Below are 17,248 nucleotides of genomic sequence, written 5' to 3'. Positions count from 1 at the left end.
CTTCACTATCTCTCAGAGAGGAAATTCAGGATAATGGTTTAAGAAGCACTGAAATAAGTGAGAATCTTATTTTTTTTAAGCTAAAATATTTTATGCTTGGACGTGGATGAAAAATATCCATTCCTGAGTGAATTTATCACAGCTCAAGCATTTAGAAAGTAATTTTTCATTGTTGCAACAATGCAGAAAGCAGTGTGTTCGCGTGTCGTCGGCAGATGTGTCAACTCCTGCTTAATCAACTTTTATCTCCAGCATCTCCAGCTGGGAATTACCTCTGCAATGCAACTCAGAGTAACCTTAGAGTTAATGAGCAGCTTTTAGTAATGCTGCAGTGGAGACGGAGAAGCACGCAGGATGGGTGATGGTGTGCTGCTTGTCAAGTCATATAACAGATACCAGGGTCACTGACCCAGGCACAGACACTGGTTATATAACAAATACCCCTCCTCACCTAAAAGCACCATGCTCTAATGTGAAAATGACTGTAATCCTCTTGACGTGATTTAGTCTCAACACATTTTGTCCTCTGCCTCAGTGCAGCAGATCTCTAATCTCTCTGCAGAACTGATCATATTTGTAGGTCAACAAAGCACTTCATGTTTATCCAGAGACACTTTTGTTTCTTTCTGGGTTTACGATTCACTGCTGACGGGTGTTTTTAAGGCAAATTGTTTTTATGTTTATTCTTTTCATTGCTGAATTAGATGAAACAGCTAAACCACTCTGATATCTCTCTGACCTCCTGTGAGCCGTATGACCTTTGGGTTAGCTTGGTTTAGCAGAAAGATGTAAACTCTCCGCAGATGTTGAAAACGTTCAGCTGGAAGAATACACTTCTTTATGTAAGTGGATGGAAAGAAAGATGAATAGGGATTTAATTAGCGAGCCACAGATGTGCCACTGGAAGTGTTTATCTGCAGCGGCTGCTCGTCCTGTTTCCCATTCATGTTACAAAGAATACCATGAATGTTTCTGTCTAACACTCATAAAGACAGGAAACAGAACATTTTCTGTACATTTCTAAGTGTTGCAACAAACTAACCGTAAGCTTGAGGATTTGGGCCTTTGTGGCAAATAGTTTGGTCTTTACCGGTTTAGGTATAAATATTAATGTGTTACAATAACCTGGTGAAACTGCTTTTCTTTTGTTATACAGATTAAACCAGTTACATCTGAATAACCGTGTCAGGTTTTCCCCCCAAAACACATTTTTTCCAGTGAAAGGTAGCGAAGACAGAGTTGAGTCAGGAAGATCACAACACAAACAAATGTGTGATGGACTGAAATTTGTTCAGTTATCATTCAGAGGTACATTTTCTCTTTGAGTTGCATTTACTCTTTTTGGTTGTGTTGCTTTGCCAGCAGTTTGGGCTAAAGATTTTAATCTCTGGTCTGATGTAGTGGTCAGATGCGACCAGCATCAACTTCCTCCTCAGCGCGACGTGTCTGGCTCTTCCATTAAACTATTCCCCTTCTACAGGTAGGATTGCATGTTTAAACACACATGTATGGTTGTAAATTAGTTTATTAACTTTTGGAAAGCTTGTGAGTATATTTTTGACGCTCCGAATGTTGACACACTCTGTTGTTAGCACCGTTGTTAGCTACCATACTGTTGTTTCAGGTTTGGTATCATTGTGCATGTTTGTAAGCCAACTCAGATAATACATGCTGCAGCAGAAGCGACGTGTCTGGCTCTTTCATTGAAATGTTTCCCTTCTTCAGGGATTTTGCATACAAAAACTTGTGGATATTTCCTTTCTCTTCCAATTATTTACAGTATTTTGTGTTTGTATACTTCAAAAAATAGTTAAACTGCAAATACAACATCAATATTTCATCAATCAAAGCTTTCTCCATCTGAAGAGAAAACATGTATTTAACCTTCTAATGTTCTGTTGAATATTTAGCAACAATTATGAAACTTGATCTTTCTGGCTGGAAAACTCTCAGACATCCTCAGACCTGATTCTCACCCCGCCTCTGGGATTCTTCCCCTCCTGGTGTAAAGGTGTCATCTTCACTCCCTAACTTGACCCTGTTTCATGCTGTTAAAGGCTGCTTGACAAGCTGATTACTCCCAGATGCTATCTACAGAAGCACACATGATTGATTTCACTCCTCTGTGTAGATTAAACACTACAATGGTAGATGTTGCAGAGGCCTGTGTGGGAGTACGCACATCAGCCATGTAGCGACTTCTTTGGCACCACTAATGAAAGTCAAATGATGTGTACAAATTAATTTCTTTTCGTTTGCTGCAACATCGTAGCATTAAAGGGGACCTATTATTCTTCCCCAAATAGGTTATCGGATGTCAAAAAACATGTTTATTGCATTTTTTTTCAACAAAATAATTCTCAGGTAAGGAGATTTTAGCCTGCTTAGTTCTGCCTATTTTGAGCTCTTTTCAGAGCTGTTTTAGAGCCTCTTGTCACTTTAAATCCAAATAATTTGCTGCTGGCCACAACTCAACATTTGCACACGCTCATAAAAATGGCTGCAAACAGATACGCAATTTTACAATCCTACATCTCTGACCCAAAACAAAGTGAAGCCTGCTGCGCAACCAAGAAGAACACAGCAAGGGACGAAACACTTGTCTCTTTCAGCAAACTTTTTACAGCAGTAAAACCAGCTTACTAAACATCCTGGAACTCAGCTTGGGTTGCTAGGTGACAGGTTTAGCTCAGCTGAGGTTGCTAGGTAACAGCACAGTACAAGTCAATTGTGACTCAAAATTTGGGAGGATTTTGAAACAGCTCATTTTCTAGACACCAAAACACATTTTGCCAAAAAAAACATGTAGTTTGTAAAGCACTTGGGTTGTTTTAGAAGCAGAAGAGACCAAAAGTGATGTATGAAAACATGCTAAATGCGAAATATGGATTAACACCAAGTATCTGGAAACAAATAATCAGTAGTTGCTGCACAAACAATATAGAAAAGGGAGAAAGTGTCACTTGTACTCTCTTAAAACAAGAGAAGAACTTTTTCATTTAGATTTTTGCTTCCTCTTTGCTTAAGGGTAGATTTAGCAAAGTAACATTGTTACAAATAAATATTAATTTAGTTGTGCAACCATAACTAAGGCATCATACAACGTATCCTTAACTGAATAAATACAATGAACATGTCATTCCCTCTGATTCTGATGAGCAAGCAGCACAATAAATTCAGCTCTATTTAATACTTTTTTATTTTCTGCAGATAGATACAGTGTGTCTTATGCTTAAAATGGCCAAAATTAGTACTTTGTTGGCAGATATTATAATGATTGTTATTACATTACTGGTTGCTAAAGGGTGTTAATGCTAATTAAAGGAAGAGTAAGGCAGGTTAGCACTTACTGGGCTGTGTGAGTCATCCAGAAGGTCACATAAGTAGCTCTGACGGGACATCAGGGACGGAGACGTCGCTGTGGGACTTTTCCAGTCCTGCAAACAAAATGAGCAGCATGTAAAAACAAACAAAATATGTAAGGGGGGGTTTCCATGTTCAGCCATCAGGTTCGCACCGTGTTTTCAGAGGACAGTATGGTGTAGTTATTGTGCACTTCCAGTGAACTTTGCCGAGTCTCACTGTGCAAAAAAGGCTTTTGCTTTCCCTCTGCCTTGAAACTCTGCTTCTCGGCTTTCCCCGTTCCACCTCTGGGGTCAGAGCTCAGCTTCCGCACCGGGTTGGTGAGCCACTTTTTCAGGGCGCTGACCGGGTGCCGGGATGCTCCAGACGGGGAGTGAGAGCAGGGGCTGGTGCTTCCTGAGGCCTGGTGGGGCAGAGATCCCGCAGACGGAGCAATGCTGCCTTCACTGCACGCCACAGAGTACGACTCCGCTGCAGGGGGAGACAACAGCAGATGTCACAGACAGATTGCTGCTGCACAAAAATGTTGATCAATTTCCTGCGCTAAGTCCAGAAATGTAACTTAAATCAGAGGAGCTGCTGGAGCCAAGGCTCTGACTGAAATAAAAATAATACAGAAATAATATCTCCTCTGACAAGCAAGCAAGAAAGAAACAACAATTCTTTTTGTTTGTTTTAGCAACATATTTATTTTTCAAAAATAAATGACATCAGAGTTTAACACCCTAAGATAAAGGAAAGAAAAAAGAAAGAAAGAAACAAAAATGGGAAGAAAGGAAGAAAGCAAACAAGAAAGAAAACAAAGAAGTAAGCAAAATTTTTGTAGTTTTACAACACATTTATTTTTCAAAGAATGACATGAGTTTATATCCTAAGAAACAAAGAGAGATAGAATGAGAGGAAGAGAGAAAGAAAGAAGGAAAAAAGAAATAAGAAAAAGAAACTAATAAAACAGGAAACTAACAAAGAAATCACACAAGGAAGAATGAGAAGAAAGAAGGAGGGAACGAGGAAAGGAAATTAAGAAAAGAGGGAATAGCTACTTACTATTGTATATATTGTCTATGATGTTATAAAAACCTGGAATACTTTAATACATTTTAATTTTAGGATTTTCCAAACATTGAAACCAAACGCGCCACATCTGCACTGAACGCCTTCCGTCTCCATCATCCATCTTCCCTGTCCAACCAAAGTCATTCAAGAGTTTTATTTTATACATTTGTTCTTCTTTCCAGAGGCCCTCAGTCACTTTCAACACAATTATGTAAGTTGTAATCATAATGAGAAACTTTCAAGAAGCCAGAAACCGGGTCAACCATTTACACAAACTACTTGAAACAGTAAGCATAAACACACCAGGCTGACTGTAGCAAATCAGGTATTGTTTTTATTCGTCCTGCAAAGTTTGCTGTCTCATTTATTTGAATGAAACCAGATTTAACATCCCCACAATAGAGGAATATGTAAATATAAAAGCAACTGTTTAAGGAGCTTGTTTAATTTTTCAGCATTGAACCGAGCTTTGATTAAAGCCGTTTGATCAAAATCACATAAAACAAATTGTTCTACTTTTGCAATGAATCTCAGTGTTTTGGGGAGGAAGGTGGGGGACCAAAACTTTGACTTTTAATTCCCATGGAGAGAAATTAATGCTGAAAAGGATTCATGATCATTCATCTTTGTTTTGCAGCACTTTCCTAATCCAGAACTGTAAACAATCTAATTGAAATAAGATATTAAATAGTTTCCAAAACTTAGCATTAGTCCGTCTATCTATCTTTCCATCTTTCCAGGATAGCTTTCCCAAACCAGACACCCTCCAGTCCATGACTACACCTTGAATCCCTTCCTTCTGATTTATTTAAGTATTTAGTTTTCTTTGACAAAAGTCCAAATCACAAGCCTGAGTCTTGACTTCACAACAGTTTCTCACTTAACTTGGAAAAGTTTTCCAAAAACTCTTTTGTACATTTAAATGCGTTCTTGTAATCACAAGGATGCTGGGGAATAAAATCTGTCAGTTTGGGGTCAAAGTGCCGACAACCAACCTTTTGATTAAAATAATGTATAAATTAAGGAAAATTAAACCCCAGATCATGCTGCTGACATTGTGAGTATGGCGTTCTCTTGGTAGCATTCAGTGTTGTTTTTGTTCCACACGTATCCTTTGAACCCACAGTTAAAGCTTGGTTTCATTTGGCCATAATGGAAAATGTGCTATTTGTTAATGTTTTCTTGATCAAGGTAAAACAAAATGTCAGAAATAAGCTGAATGTCCTATTTTTGAGGGAGCCTGTACACTATTTAGTTCCAGGTAAATGTAATTGTTTTACGAGTCAATACTTGTGTAAGTACAGTGGAGGTTTTATAGCAGAGTAAAATATTACACAAGATGTAACAATAGAAGAATAAGAAGGCCAAGTTAAACTTTGACCATACAATAGAGGGTGACAGAGACAAAAAATTAAAATTTTCCTTAAGAGACTCACTGAGGTTTGGCTTCTTACGCACATCTTCATCTGTTGAAACCTGCTCTGCTTCACCTGACATTATTTAAAGCAGGAAGAAAATTTCAACCTTTATGCTTTCACACACAAAGTTTCAAGAAGTGTTAAAAAGATAAACAGCTACAAAACACACGCGGATGAAAACACACATGTCATTTGATGGCAAACAACCAGAGAACAATAAACAAAAACTTGGACACGGACTAAACCCGAGGAACCGTGGGAACAAAATCTAATGAGAAAACAACAGCACTTGGGGAATCTCTGGAGAACATTAATGGTTAAAGCATTGCAGGTGTGCTGAATATAAATAAAAACCTGTTGTGACAGCAAAACAGGAAGTAGAACAGCAAAAACTCCAAGAGCATAGACCAGGAAGTAATATTCACAGAGAAAAAACTAACAAAACATGAGGCAGATGCAATAAAATATAACAGAATATACATTTTTACTCACTTTTGAAATGTATATTTACTGCGTTGGACACAACTGTACATTTATTAGGTCATGAAACAGATTTTGGTTTAGAAACCTTTTAAAAGGAACGGCTGCAAACAACGATTCCTCCAGTTTTAGTTTTCCCAACTGAATAACAAATACTTGTGATCCTTACAGCTGCTCCAATTTAAAATTTCCACTCATTATTAAGTAGCAATTTAATTCTACATGAATAACTATAAAGTAAATATGCCATTGTAAATAAACTTTAAATTAAAAAAAATATTTTAATGATTATTTCAGGACCCAGTCCATGTTTTTATTTTTATTATAATCCACATCAGAGGCTCCAAAGCCCAACTTTGAGTAACACTGCCTCTCAGGACAAAACATGACAAAAATCACTTCAATTTGTGTTCAAGCAGAAACAAATAAACTTTTATCCTAAACCACAGAAAGTGTTTATTGACAGACACCGTGACACCAGGCTCCTCGTATTGCACAGCTAAAAATACATGAAGCACAAACTCATGTTGTCGCCTGAAACCTGCTGCACTTACATTTTATGACACTTTGCAATGGAGCAATGATGGAAAGTAAAAGATCACAATTAATGTTAGAAAAGCTGAGAGTCTCATCTCTGTAAAGATGCTATAAGTAAATAAACAGACATGCAGAGCGCTTTAATCCTGGACAGAAACAACCATACATTCTCTCTGTTTCCACCTTAATCCGTCAGTTTCTGATTAAAATCACATCTATGCAAACTTTTTTTTTTACCCCTCCAGGGGGTATTTTTGTGGGCTCTAGTGTCCCTTATATGAAAGTGGGCTGACAGGAAATGGGGAAGGAGAGGGGGGAAGACATGTGGCAAATGTCGTCGGGTCCGGGAGTAAAACCCGCGACGGCCGCGTCGAGAACTCGAGGCCTCCAAATACGGGTCGCGCTAACCGCTACTCCACCAAGGCACGCCCCATCTATGCAAACTTTAACTCTGGCAAAGTTAAAGTTTGCCATAACTATTTGTCACACAGGACAAATAGTTATTCAAACAGACAATCAGATCTAAGGTAAACTTAAAAATTTGTGAACCCAGCATGAATATTTTGGACTGGAGCTGGAGTACCCAGAGGGAACCCAGGCATGCACAGGGAGAACAGGGACCACAGGTGAGATTTGAATCCAGCTTCTTCTCGCTGCGAGGCAACAATGTTGCTTTATTGTGCATTTCTTCTGTGACTCAATTATTGTTATCACAACATGAAAGATCAGACAAATTTATGTTAAGTTAAAAAGTTTCTTTGAAGCTCTGTCTTTAATTTACAACTGCAGGGAACAAATATAGTCCGTTTTCTGTAAAATAAAGATGATTTTCTTTATTTTTCTAAGGACTCTTTATATTTAATTAAAGATAAAATGTAATTTCCAGCCACTTCCTGTTGGCGAGTCAAAGGTAAATTGAAGTCGTCTAACTTTGTTTTGCTATTTTTCCACTTTAACAAATTTCGTCCTCACATTGTTTGATCCCATGTTCTCCTTTTGTTCCCCTGTTGGTGTCATGCATATGCACAGAAACGCTTGTCTGGAAATTATTGTACTTGATGCTCATGTTGACAACGAAAAATATTTTTAAAATAATTTATGAGATTCATAAATTCTTAAAAAGATGAAATAATTTGCCTACAAAAAATATTGTTTCTCATAATATGTTAACACTTTTCGGCTTTGTGTTAGAAGCAGAAAGCATCTTTCTAACTATTACAGAAGTATTATTTCCCATCTTCCAATCTGGTCATTGTGACGGTCGGCAGCATTATTTGAAAACTGCTGGAGCTGCACTTCAATCAGCATCATGATGTTTGAGCTCTAAAAATGATGAAAGCTCTGCACATTTCACATCCTAGCCCCACATTAGTGTTACATAAGCAGCTGTAGGGTTGATTATGATTAGGGCTTAATAACATGCAAATACTGATGGATGCAATTGTTATTATTACCAAGTCATAGAAAATAATGATACTGTCGTCACAAAAACCGCAAATCAGGAACTCTCTCCAGTCGCGTTTAAGTTCTTACTCCTGAGAGGGTTTGTGAAAACGTTAATCTGGGAACGACGCTGCAAACTTTGTCTCATCCTGCTGGATCAACGTCAACCAGACAAGGTTTACTCGTAAACCACACAAGGAAATTATCAGGAGGTCATGCAATAATATCAACAATGTTATAATGGGATATGTGGGCTGAAAAGACGAGGTTTTTCTTTTAAAGTCCTTGTTAGATTTTTATAACGCCACACTTTATTTTGCACAACAAATGTCTACAACCTGACTATTTGTGTCCCTAATTCAGCAAATTACAGCTGCTGTAGTTTCTGATCCAGACTGCTTTTTCCTGTGGCGCCTTGCAACACACACCTTGAACTTTTCCACATTTTGTCGCTTTGAAACCACAAAGTTCAGTTACACAAAGTAGTGCATAACCATGAAGTGAAATAAAAATGAACCATGTGTTTTTAGACAACATTTAAGAACAAACTTCACCATGAAGGACGAGAAAGACAGCAGTCGGGTTAGAAAATAATATTCCAAGATCCACAGCTCAGGCAGGAGAAAGCATTGGTCATGCTCTCCTTTAGAGAGAGTAGTAAGAAGAACGTGTTTGTGAAATAAAGTCATAATAATTCTCGTTTAGTAGTTGGTTTAATGTCAGCGACAAAAAACATGTGGAAGAAGGACAAAAGTTAACCTAAATGCAAAATGCTGTGTGGAGAAAATGAAGCTTCCCATTATCCTGAACACACCGTCCCAGCAGTGAAACATGGTGGTGGCAGCGTCATACTGTGGGGGAGCTACAGAGCAGCAGATTAGAGTTGATAGAGCTAAAGCATGAAAAGGTCGTTCTGCAGTAATTGACTCGGGTCCAGAAAATTAGAAACAAAGTGTTATTTTCCTTCCACTTTTCAATGTATTAGCCTGTCACATAAAATCTGAACAAAACATATTAACGTTTTGGGCATAATTTATGTGAAAACATTCAAGTGGTGTGAAATCCTTTCGAGGTGAAAGGATTCTGTTTCCATATATTCTGTCTGGTTTGGTTACAGTTAAGTATCAGTGACTAATAAAGAGCTCAGAGACGAACGATGAAGCAACGTTACATTAGTAGCTGCTGTTTCACCTCCTCTCCTCTCAGTAAGCTAAGCTAGCTCTAGATATTCAAGTTTGGATGCTGCTTGCTTTTGCATATTTTATTTATGTTAAATCATATTTATTCTTTACTTTTTCGTGGATCCTTTGATGTTCAAGTAATGCACAACAGATAACTTTTTAATGGCTTTCATGCAACATGCATGAAGTCTAAACTTCTCTTGTTTCTGAATGAATTTCACCTCAGAGGACCTCAGTTATAAATTTAGAGTTGGATTCATGTGTGACTTGTTTAAATGGGAATCTGATTTAGCAGAAGAACCATCACAAAAGTGTGAGATATTCAACTTGATGCTATTTAATTAGAGTGAATCTGTGTGTCTGTATTTACTCCATCACACACTGGAAATAATGACTTGGCTCTTACTGGTGAACTCGATGAATCAGAGCTGGGAGTCAAACTGGTGATGTGTGGTGACTCAGGGAAACTATTTCAATGAAAGTCCAACAATTCTGCATCTGGAGGCGTTTCTCTTATAAACAGTAACAGTATGAGTTACCAGCGAAAAACGAAAACAATCTCAGATTGCTGGAAGAGAAGTGAACATCTAGAAAGTTACAACACAGCAGGAGTTTTACGGAGATAACAAACTCATTCGCTTGAAGAAAAATGCGCACAAGTTCTTGATTCTAGGATTGCTTTCTTCAAAAACGCAACAAGCTCATCGAGCAGACCTGCGAACATTTCAATCCCAGAGATGTCCTGTTCAACTCAGAGGTGAAAAAGCGGGACGTGTCAGCGCTGCGCGGTTTTCAGTTTAACCTCTCACATGTGGCGCTCGCTGGGTCCGCACAGAGAGACGGAGCTCTGTAATCTCCCCCCATGAACAACTGGAACAACAGAGGATTTAACGCTCAGAGCCGGAGAAAGACGATTGTCTACGTGTGCGCATGTTTTCAGCTGTCTGCGCCCCGTTGGAGTATTAAAGCATTTGGTAAATCACTTTCTGTGCAGAATGGCGCTCAAATAGGCCATAACATGAGATAAAAGTAAGCACGCAATGTATAAAATATCCCTTTGTTTGCAAATGTTTTCACTGAATCTTGAGATTATTATTTTGCTGGGGGTGTTTAAATCCACTTTTTTTTAGGCGGGGTGTATTTGCCGACAGTGACTCAACGCATCCTAGATTTGCATCCTAGATTTAGTGATTAGAAGATATTTATCCAAAAAAAAAAAAGCTGCAGCTCAGACGTGGAAGTGCAAACTTTTTCTGCTGTAGTTCGTAAAACTGAATCCATAACTTTAATCTGTCATTATTTTTGGTATTCTTCTAGAGTCGTGTAAACGTCGCACTAAACGCCTTCTTTCTGTCGTTTCACGTTTGCAGAAACGACGTGTTTAGAGTTCGTCGTTACTTTTCGTGGCAGCGGATTTAGTGTGGTTCGGCAGCGGTCTGGCTTCATTACCACCGCTGTGTGTGAGAGAGCTGCTCCAGCTCAGCGTCTTTCCTCTTCAGCTCAGTGATCTCCTGCTCCAGCTTCTCCTGAACATCTTTGACTCGACTCACTTCCGTTTCCTGCTGGGACCTGATCTGCTGCTTCACATCAGAGCTTCTTTTCTGGAGGAAACGGATCGGGTCAGTGAAGATCTGGAGTCTGAGTCTATTCAGCTTGACTCAGAATGCAATAAAATAAGAAAAGTTTTCCCAATCTGATTCTGGTGTTGACATATAGAAACAAACAATGAAACAAAATTCAAGGATGCATTCACAAAGCTGTTAATGTCATTTAAGCTTTTTGAGATCTTCTCATCTGGCAAACACAAACTTCAATGTTTTCTGTAGCACAGCATAAATGTGAAGTGGAAGAAAAACTATTCCCTAGAGTTTCAAAACACTCGCAGAAAAACACCCGAATCTGACAAGCTCTATATTTGTTTTATGAAAAGTCTGCTTTACTCTGAAACCCAGGCACGTGCAGAGGGGGGGGCTGGGGGTGCTTGAGCACCTGCCCTTTTTGCTCCTTGCCCTAAAGTGCCCTTTTGGTCCAATTTTTTTTTTTTTTTTTTTTTTTAAAGTTAATTTCCCAAGCCCTCCTCTGATATGTACTAAAATTATTATTTTTTGTTGTTTTTATTTAAAGAAAAACAACATAATAAGCCCTTCGGGTCACCTTGTTACCTTTGACCTTTTGTCCGTGACGCATGACGCAGCTGCCTCCCGCTCAGTCAGTGAGACTGCGCAGTAGCTTACTGCGGAGCTCAACGTGGAGGAGGAAGGAAGGAAAAGTAAGGAAAAACTGTTCTTATCTATCCATTCAGTATTTTATCATACAGACATTAGGCTGTTGTTGTTGTCCTATTAGCTAGCTGTTAGCTAACGAGTTTGGTAGCAAAGCAAGATAACTAAAAAGCTTCTTCCCTGTATCGCTAATGATAGCGGTCATTCTTCATTATTGCTGATGGGGCCACATCAACGATCCAAAACCGATCATCTCTCTATAATGAATATATGTCCGATTATCTAATTTCCTTTGCTGCATAATGTATATTAATTGCATTTATTCTGGCATTAGGTTAATGTATCTTGAAGGGGAATAGAATTTACAAAACTGCTTGAATTATAATGATTTATTTTTTTTAAACAAAAAGTTTTATTTTAATTTTTTTAATTAAATAACTAAATTTTGTCTTGTTAACTTAAAAAGTTCTTTGCAAAACAAACTTTTATTTGCACACATCAGAATTCTTTTGTTGCAATTTTCGGCCCTGCCCACGACGTCATGTGAGAAGCAAGCAAAACTTTGAATCACAAACAAAAACTTACAATAGCAAGAAAAGATTTATGACATGAGCAAATAAGTTTGTTCACAAATAATTTTTCTCACTTTGAGACATAAATCTCTGATTTTAATTAAAAAAAAATTTTTTAAGCAAAACTTTTGTTTAAAAATTGTTTCAATTCAAAATGTATTGATCACAATTGTATTTTATTTAATTGAGGTTATTATTATATTTTTAATAGTGTAATTCTGTAAAGACAAAATATGTAAATCGGAGCTAAACCATCAGCTCTGATTTACATATTTTGCTAAATTGCGGGTTTGAATATTGCAATACTTTCCTATAACAAAATAGACCTGCAGAAAGAAATTACTAATAAAATATCTAACATATGCATAGTGTTATGCTCCATATAGAGTTTTTCCTTAGCTTATATTGTATGTCTCACAATTTTGTAATTTATCATTTTTATTAAGCTCTGAAAGCTGTGTGGTTTTGTTAATAGTCTTTCCTAGAATGCGGTTAGATGTGCCCTTTTTTTTTTTGAGCACCTGCCCTTTCAGTGGTCTCTGCACGGGCCTGCTGAAACCCCAAAATAAAATCCATTTTCACTAATTGTTTACAGATTCAATCATCTGAAAAAGGAGAAAGCACGGCATTCGTCTAAACCTGCAGCTCTTTGGACTTTACAAAGGTTCTTGATATTTAGTTCAGAAAGTGCAGAACTAATCATCCATCCATCCATTTTCCTACACCCTTGTCCGTAGTCGGGTCAGGAGGTGCTGGTGCCTATCTCCAGCTAACGATCCGGGCGAGAAGCGAGGTAGTCGCACAGAACTAATACATTTTTTAAATATAGATATAAAAAACGCATCTTTTTCACATGGAATAAATCCTGCATTCAATTTCCACAAGAAAATGACATCAGTATCAGTAATATTTTTGTTTGCTCATCATTATGTCACAAACTAAGTGCTTTTTTTTATGTATTTTACATAATTTCCCACAAACATCAGCATTACATAAAAGAACTGAACTTTTACTACATGCTTTATATATATTTTTTTTATTTAAACCCTAAAAACAGACATAAAATGGTGCTTCTTCCAAAATCACCACAAATTTCTAGTAGTTGATATTCATTAAAAATGCATAAGTTGTCTTTTCGCATAACGTTATGTAATATTTACAGCTCTAGACAAGTTTTATGTTGCTGGACTGAGGCTGCAGACCTCTGATCTGATCTCAGCAAGTAGAGAGTTAGAGAAGAATCAAGTGGAGGAGCTGCAGAAATCCACAACTCAGGTAGGAAAATCTGTTGACAGAACAACTAACAGTCATGCACAGGTCTCTCTAGTGCTTACTTTTATCTCATATTATGGCCTATTTGAGTGCCATTCTGCACAGAAAGTGATTTACAACAGATTGAAGCATCTGGTTCGCTGACACCCAAATGAACATTAGACATTATCCCCTTGGTGGAACATGGTGGTGTCAGCATCATGCTGTGGGGATTCTTTTCTTTCAGGAAAGTTGTTTGAAGAATCACTCTGGTTTAAAACAATAAAATCTTTCACTTAAATACGGAGACATCTAGTTATAACTTGGCAAAATATGAAAAATAAAATGCATATGTAAAAATGAATGAGAGCAAAATGTTTTACATTTCAGTGTAAAGCTGTATATCATTAGTCTTCTCATTTTATTTTATCCATCCATTTTCTGTTCACCCTTTGTCCCTAATGGGGTCGGGAGGGTTGCTGGTGCCTATCTCCAGCTACGTTCCAGGGGGGAGGCGGGGTACACCCTGGACAGGTCGCCAGTCTGTCGCAGGGCAACACACAGACATACAGGACAAACAACCATTCACACACACACACCCCTAGGGAGAATTTAGATAGACCAATTAACCTAACAGTCATGTTTTTGGACCCGGAGAGAACCCACGCATGCACAGGGAGAACATGCAAACTCCATGCAGAAAGACCCCGGCCGGGAATCGAACCCAGGACCTTCTTGCTGCAAGGCAACAGTGCTACCAACTGCGCCACTGTGCAGCCCACATTTTATTTTAAATTACATTATTTCAGCAGTTTTCTGAATCAATTTTATGATTTATCAGTTTGACATCAAACTGGTTTAAAAGTTATGGATTTTTAAAAAAAATGCATATGAAGAAAGAATCACAGTTTTTCCTGAATGTAAGCTTGCTTTCAGGACGCCTTGTTTTCCTCAAGAAAATAAAAGTCAAACTCATCAAAGTTTGTTTTTCCCAATTGGATTCTCTTCGAGGTACAAGCTGAGATCTGATTTCGAAGGAAAATTGCTTCACAACTTCCTGACAGTAGAAAGGCTTCTCTCCAGCAGGCGGACATGCTGTGACACAGGATTTCAAATCGGCGGCAGCAGGGAGAGCAAAGCAAGCGCGAATATCCGGAGCAGAAAAGACCAAAGAGAAAGAGAAGTTCAGGTCAATTTGAAGTAGACTAAACTGTGAACCTGAACTGAGTCTGTCCGAGAAAAGAAAACATCTGTGCAACATGTGGAGAAACTGTGGCTGAAGGAAGTTAGAGAAGAACAGAAAAACGGAAGAAGAGAGAAACGGAGACCTCAGTTTGTATGAAATGCAGAAAAAATGCCTCAATAGACCAAATCATAGAGATCTCAGCCACGTTTGGCAGGATTCTCCTTATCAAAACAAATCTAAAAATAGAAATGACCCAAAGGTTTAAAGGCCCAACGATTAATCACAAATAAGAAAAGCATCTTGTGATGATTTTCCAGACTTTTCAAGGGATAATGACCATTTTTTTCTTTACTTTATCACATTCCCGCAGGATTTTATACATTTGAAGAACAATTTTTAAAAAACCCTTAATTTCTATGATTTTTAGAGCAATTTGTCTTCAAGGACACAAGCTGAGTTATTAAATTTAAATATGTTCTGTTAAAAATAATGCAAAACAATCTATTTTTGTTATAGTTTATGGACTTAAACAATTAGGCTTTTAAAACTTAACCCTAAACATTTTAACATGCACTTCAAAAACACTTTTTATTTTTTATTTTGATGAGGTAAATTAATTAAAAATGTTGTATTTCTAAATAGGATTAAAGTTAATTAAAAGATTCAAGCTTTGAGAGAAGAAGTGTAATTGTTAGCCTTTTTTTAGTATTTATTTCGAGCACCGCTTCCCCTCCACTTTTGACCTAATTGTTATGAAATCCAAATATGTTTTCTGATGTAGCTGAAAATAACTGTACTTTAAATACACCCTGTCAGATTAAATAGTCCTTCTTGGTCATTTTACATCTTGTGATTCGCAGCTCACAGACGTCCGGAGGTTTACAGAATCAAACTAAGCAGTAAAATATTTCGTTTCTCCTCCCACATGATGTCAGATTAGCGGTAACGCCGTTCACGATGATGGAGGGGAGAAGCATGAACAGCTTCAGTCTCTCATTTTTATTTTGTGACTCAATTTAGAGCAGTGAAGCTGCTCTGTGAACCCAGAAAGTAACTGTTTCTGTACAAAACGAGACTTTTTGATCTTAGAATGAGCAAGTGAATGGATTAAATATTCATAAACTGTGATGGGTGAATGGACTGGACTTATTTTTACTCTGAGAAATAACTTGAGTCCATCTCCAGAGACTGAGATAGTTTTAGCATCGATTCATTTACGTACCTCTACTTCTGACGAAGCAGCAGCCGCATTGGCTGAGAAGTTTTCTGAACAGATGCTGACACCCGCAGCCTCGCTGGTGGTGACCCCCTCTCATGGTGATCCGCTCGCGCTGCTCCACTCGACACCATCAGAAGCAAACACAAACACGAGCCCGCAGACACACACACACTCTATTCCCACGGTGATCCCACGCGGACATGAGAGGAAAAGTGTGCAGAGAGCTTTCCACTCATATTCCAAATGTGACGAGGGGAAAAATTGCTGAAAAATAACGGCAGTCTCATCCCATGGTACAACAAAGGCAGAGAGATGCTCCTGACTTTGGATCAGAACCGTCTCTGTGTGGTGAGACAGATCATGAGTGGGGCAGAGAGCGAGAGAGGGAGCGACGGAGAGGCAGGAAAGAGGAGGAGGAGCTGCGATGGGAGACAAGCTGCCAGCATCTGGTCCCAAACCCCTCCTCTCTGCCTTTATTTACTCCATTTTTATATTCAGAGAAAGAATAAGCAATTAGTTATAATTAATTAACTACTAATAAATAAATAATTTCAGATTTTCAAATGAAAATCCAAAAACTGTGGCATACACATGCATTTTAGAAACACATTGCTCATCTAGAAACTGAAATATTCTCCTTAAAATCAGTCAGACTGGATGAATTACAGCTCTGGAAAAATATAAGAGAGCACTTAAAATGATCAGTTTCCCTGATTTGACTTTTTATAGGTAAATGTTTGAGTAAAATGAACATTGTTCTTTTATTCTATAAACTACTGACAACATGTCTCTGAAATTACAAGCAAACATTTTGTATTTATCTACAGAAAATGAGAAATGGTCAAAACAACTAAAAAGATGCAGTTTAGCTTCATCCGTTTTCCCACTAACTGTTTTATTGTCTTTGTTTGACCTCATGAGGCTGTTTTAATGAGCTGTTTTTAACAGCATTAAAAACAGTGTCTTTTAATGCTGTTGTATGTCTTGATCTTATTATTTAACACAGAAATGATTGTTTTTATATGTAAAAAAATGAAATATTTGAAAATCCTGAACTCATTTGATTTCTGCTTAATTTTCCATTACAGAACATTGAATTATCTTGTGTATGATTGACGATACAAACGAACTTGTCCTGCAGAAACCTTGAGGTGTTGCCATGGATCCGAACCTCGGTTTCAAAAAAATCACCTCAAGTGTGAAACTAAATCAACCTACTGGCACTTTTGAAATGCCAGAAGAGAGATCTTCCAGTCAAACGCGGACACAGAAATACTGTCTCTTATTATTAATAATGATTTCATTATTAAAAATAAGAGA

General features: G+C 37.8%; 1 protein-coding gene across 1 annotated transcript in view; it reads right to left on the bottom strand.

The window, feature by feature from the left end:
- arhgef25 (Rho guanine nucleotide exchange factor 25) overlaps positions 1-16,308 on the bottom strand; it is a 29,750-nt gene extending 13,442 nt beyond the window's left edge. The window contains exons 1-3 of the mRNA XM_023353516.1: positions 15,932-16,308; positions 3,518-3,834; positions 3,351-3,437 (exon numbers count right to left, since the gene is read on the bottom strand). Coding sequence (XP_023209284.1) covers positions 3,351-3,437; positions 3,518-3,834; positions 15,932-16,025 — 498 coding nt within the window. The 5' untranslated portion in view covers positions 16,026-16,308. The remainder of the gene's footprint in view (positions 1-3,350; positions 3,438-3,517; positions 3,835-15,931) is intronic.
- Between the last annotated feature and the right edge of the window lie 940 nt (positions 16,309-17,248).

Source organism: Xiphophorus maculatus, chromosome 20 (assembly GCF_002775205.1).
Source record: "Xiphophorus maculatus strain JP 163 A chromosome 20, X_maculatus-5.0-male, whole genome shotgun sequence".
NCBI classification, from domain to species: domain Eukaryota; kingdom Metazoa; phylum Chordata; class Actinopteri; order Cyprinodontiformes; family Poeciliidae; genus Xiphophorus; species Xiphophorus maculatus.
This window is presented reverse-complemented; position numbering and strand designations above follow the sequence as displayed.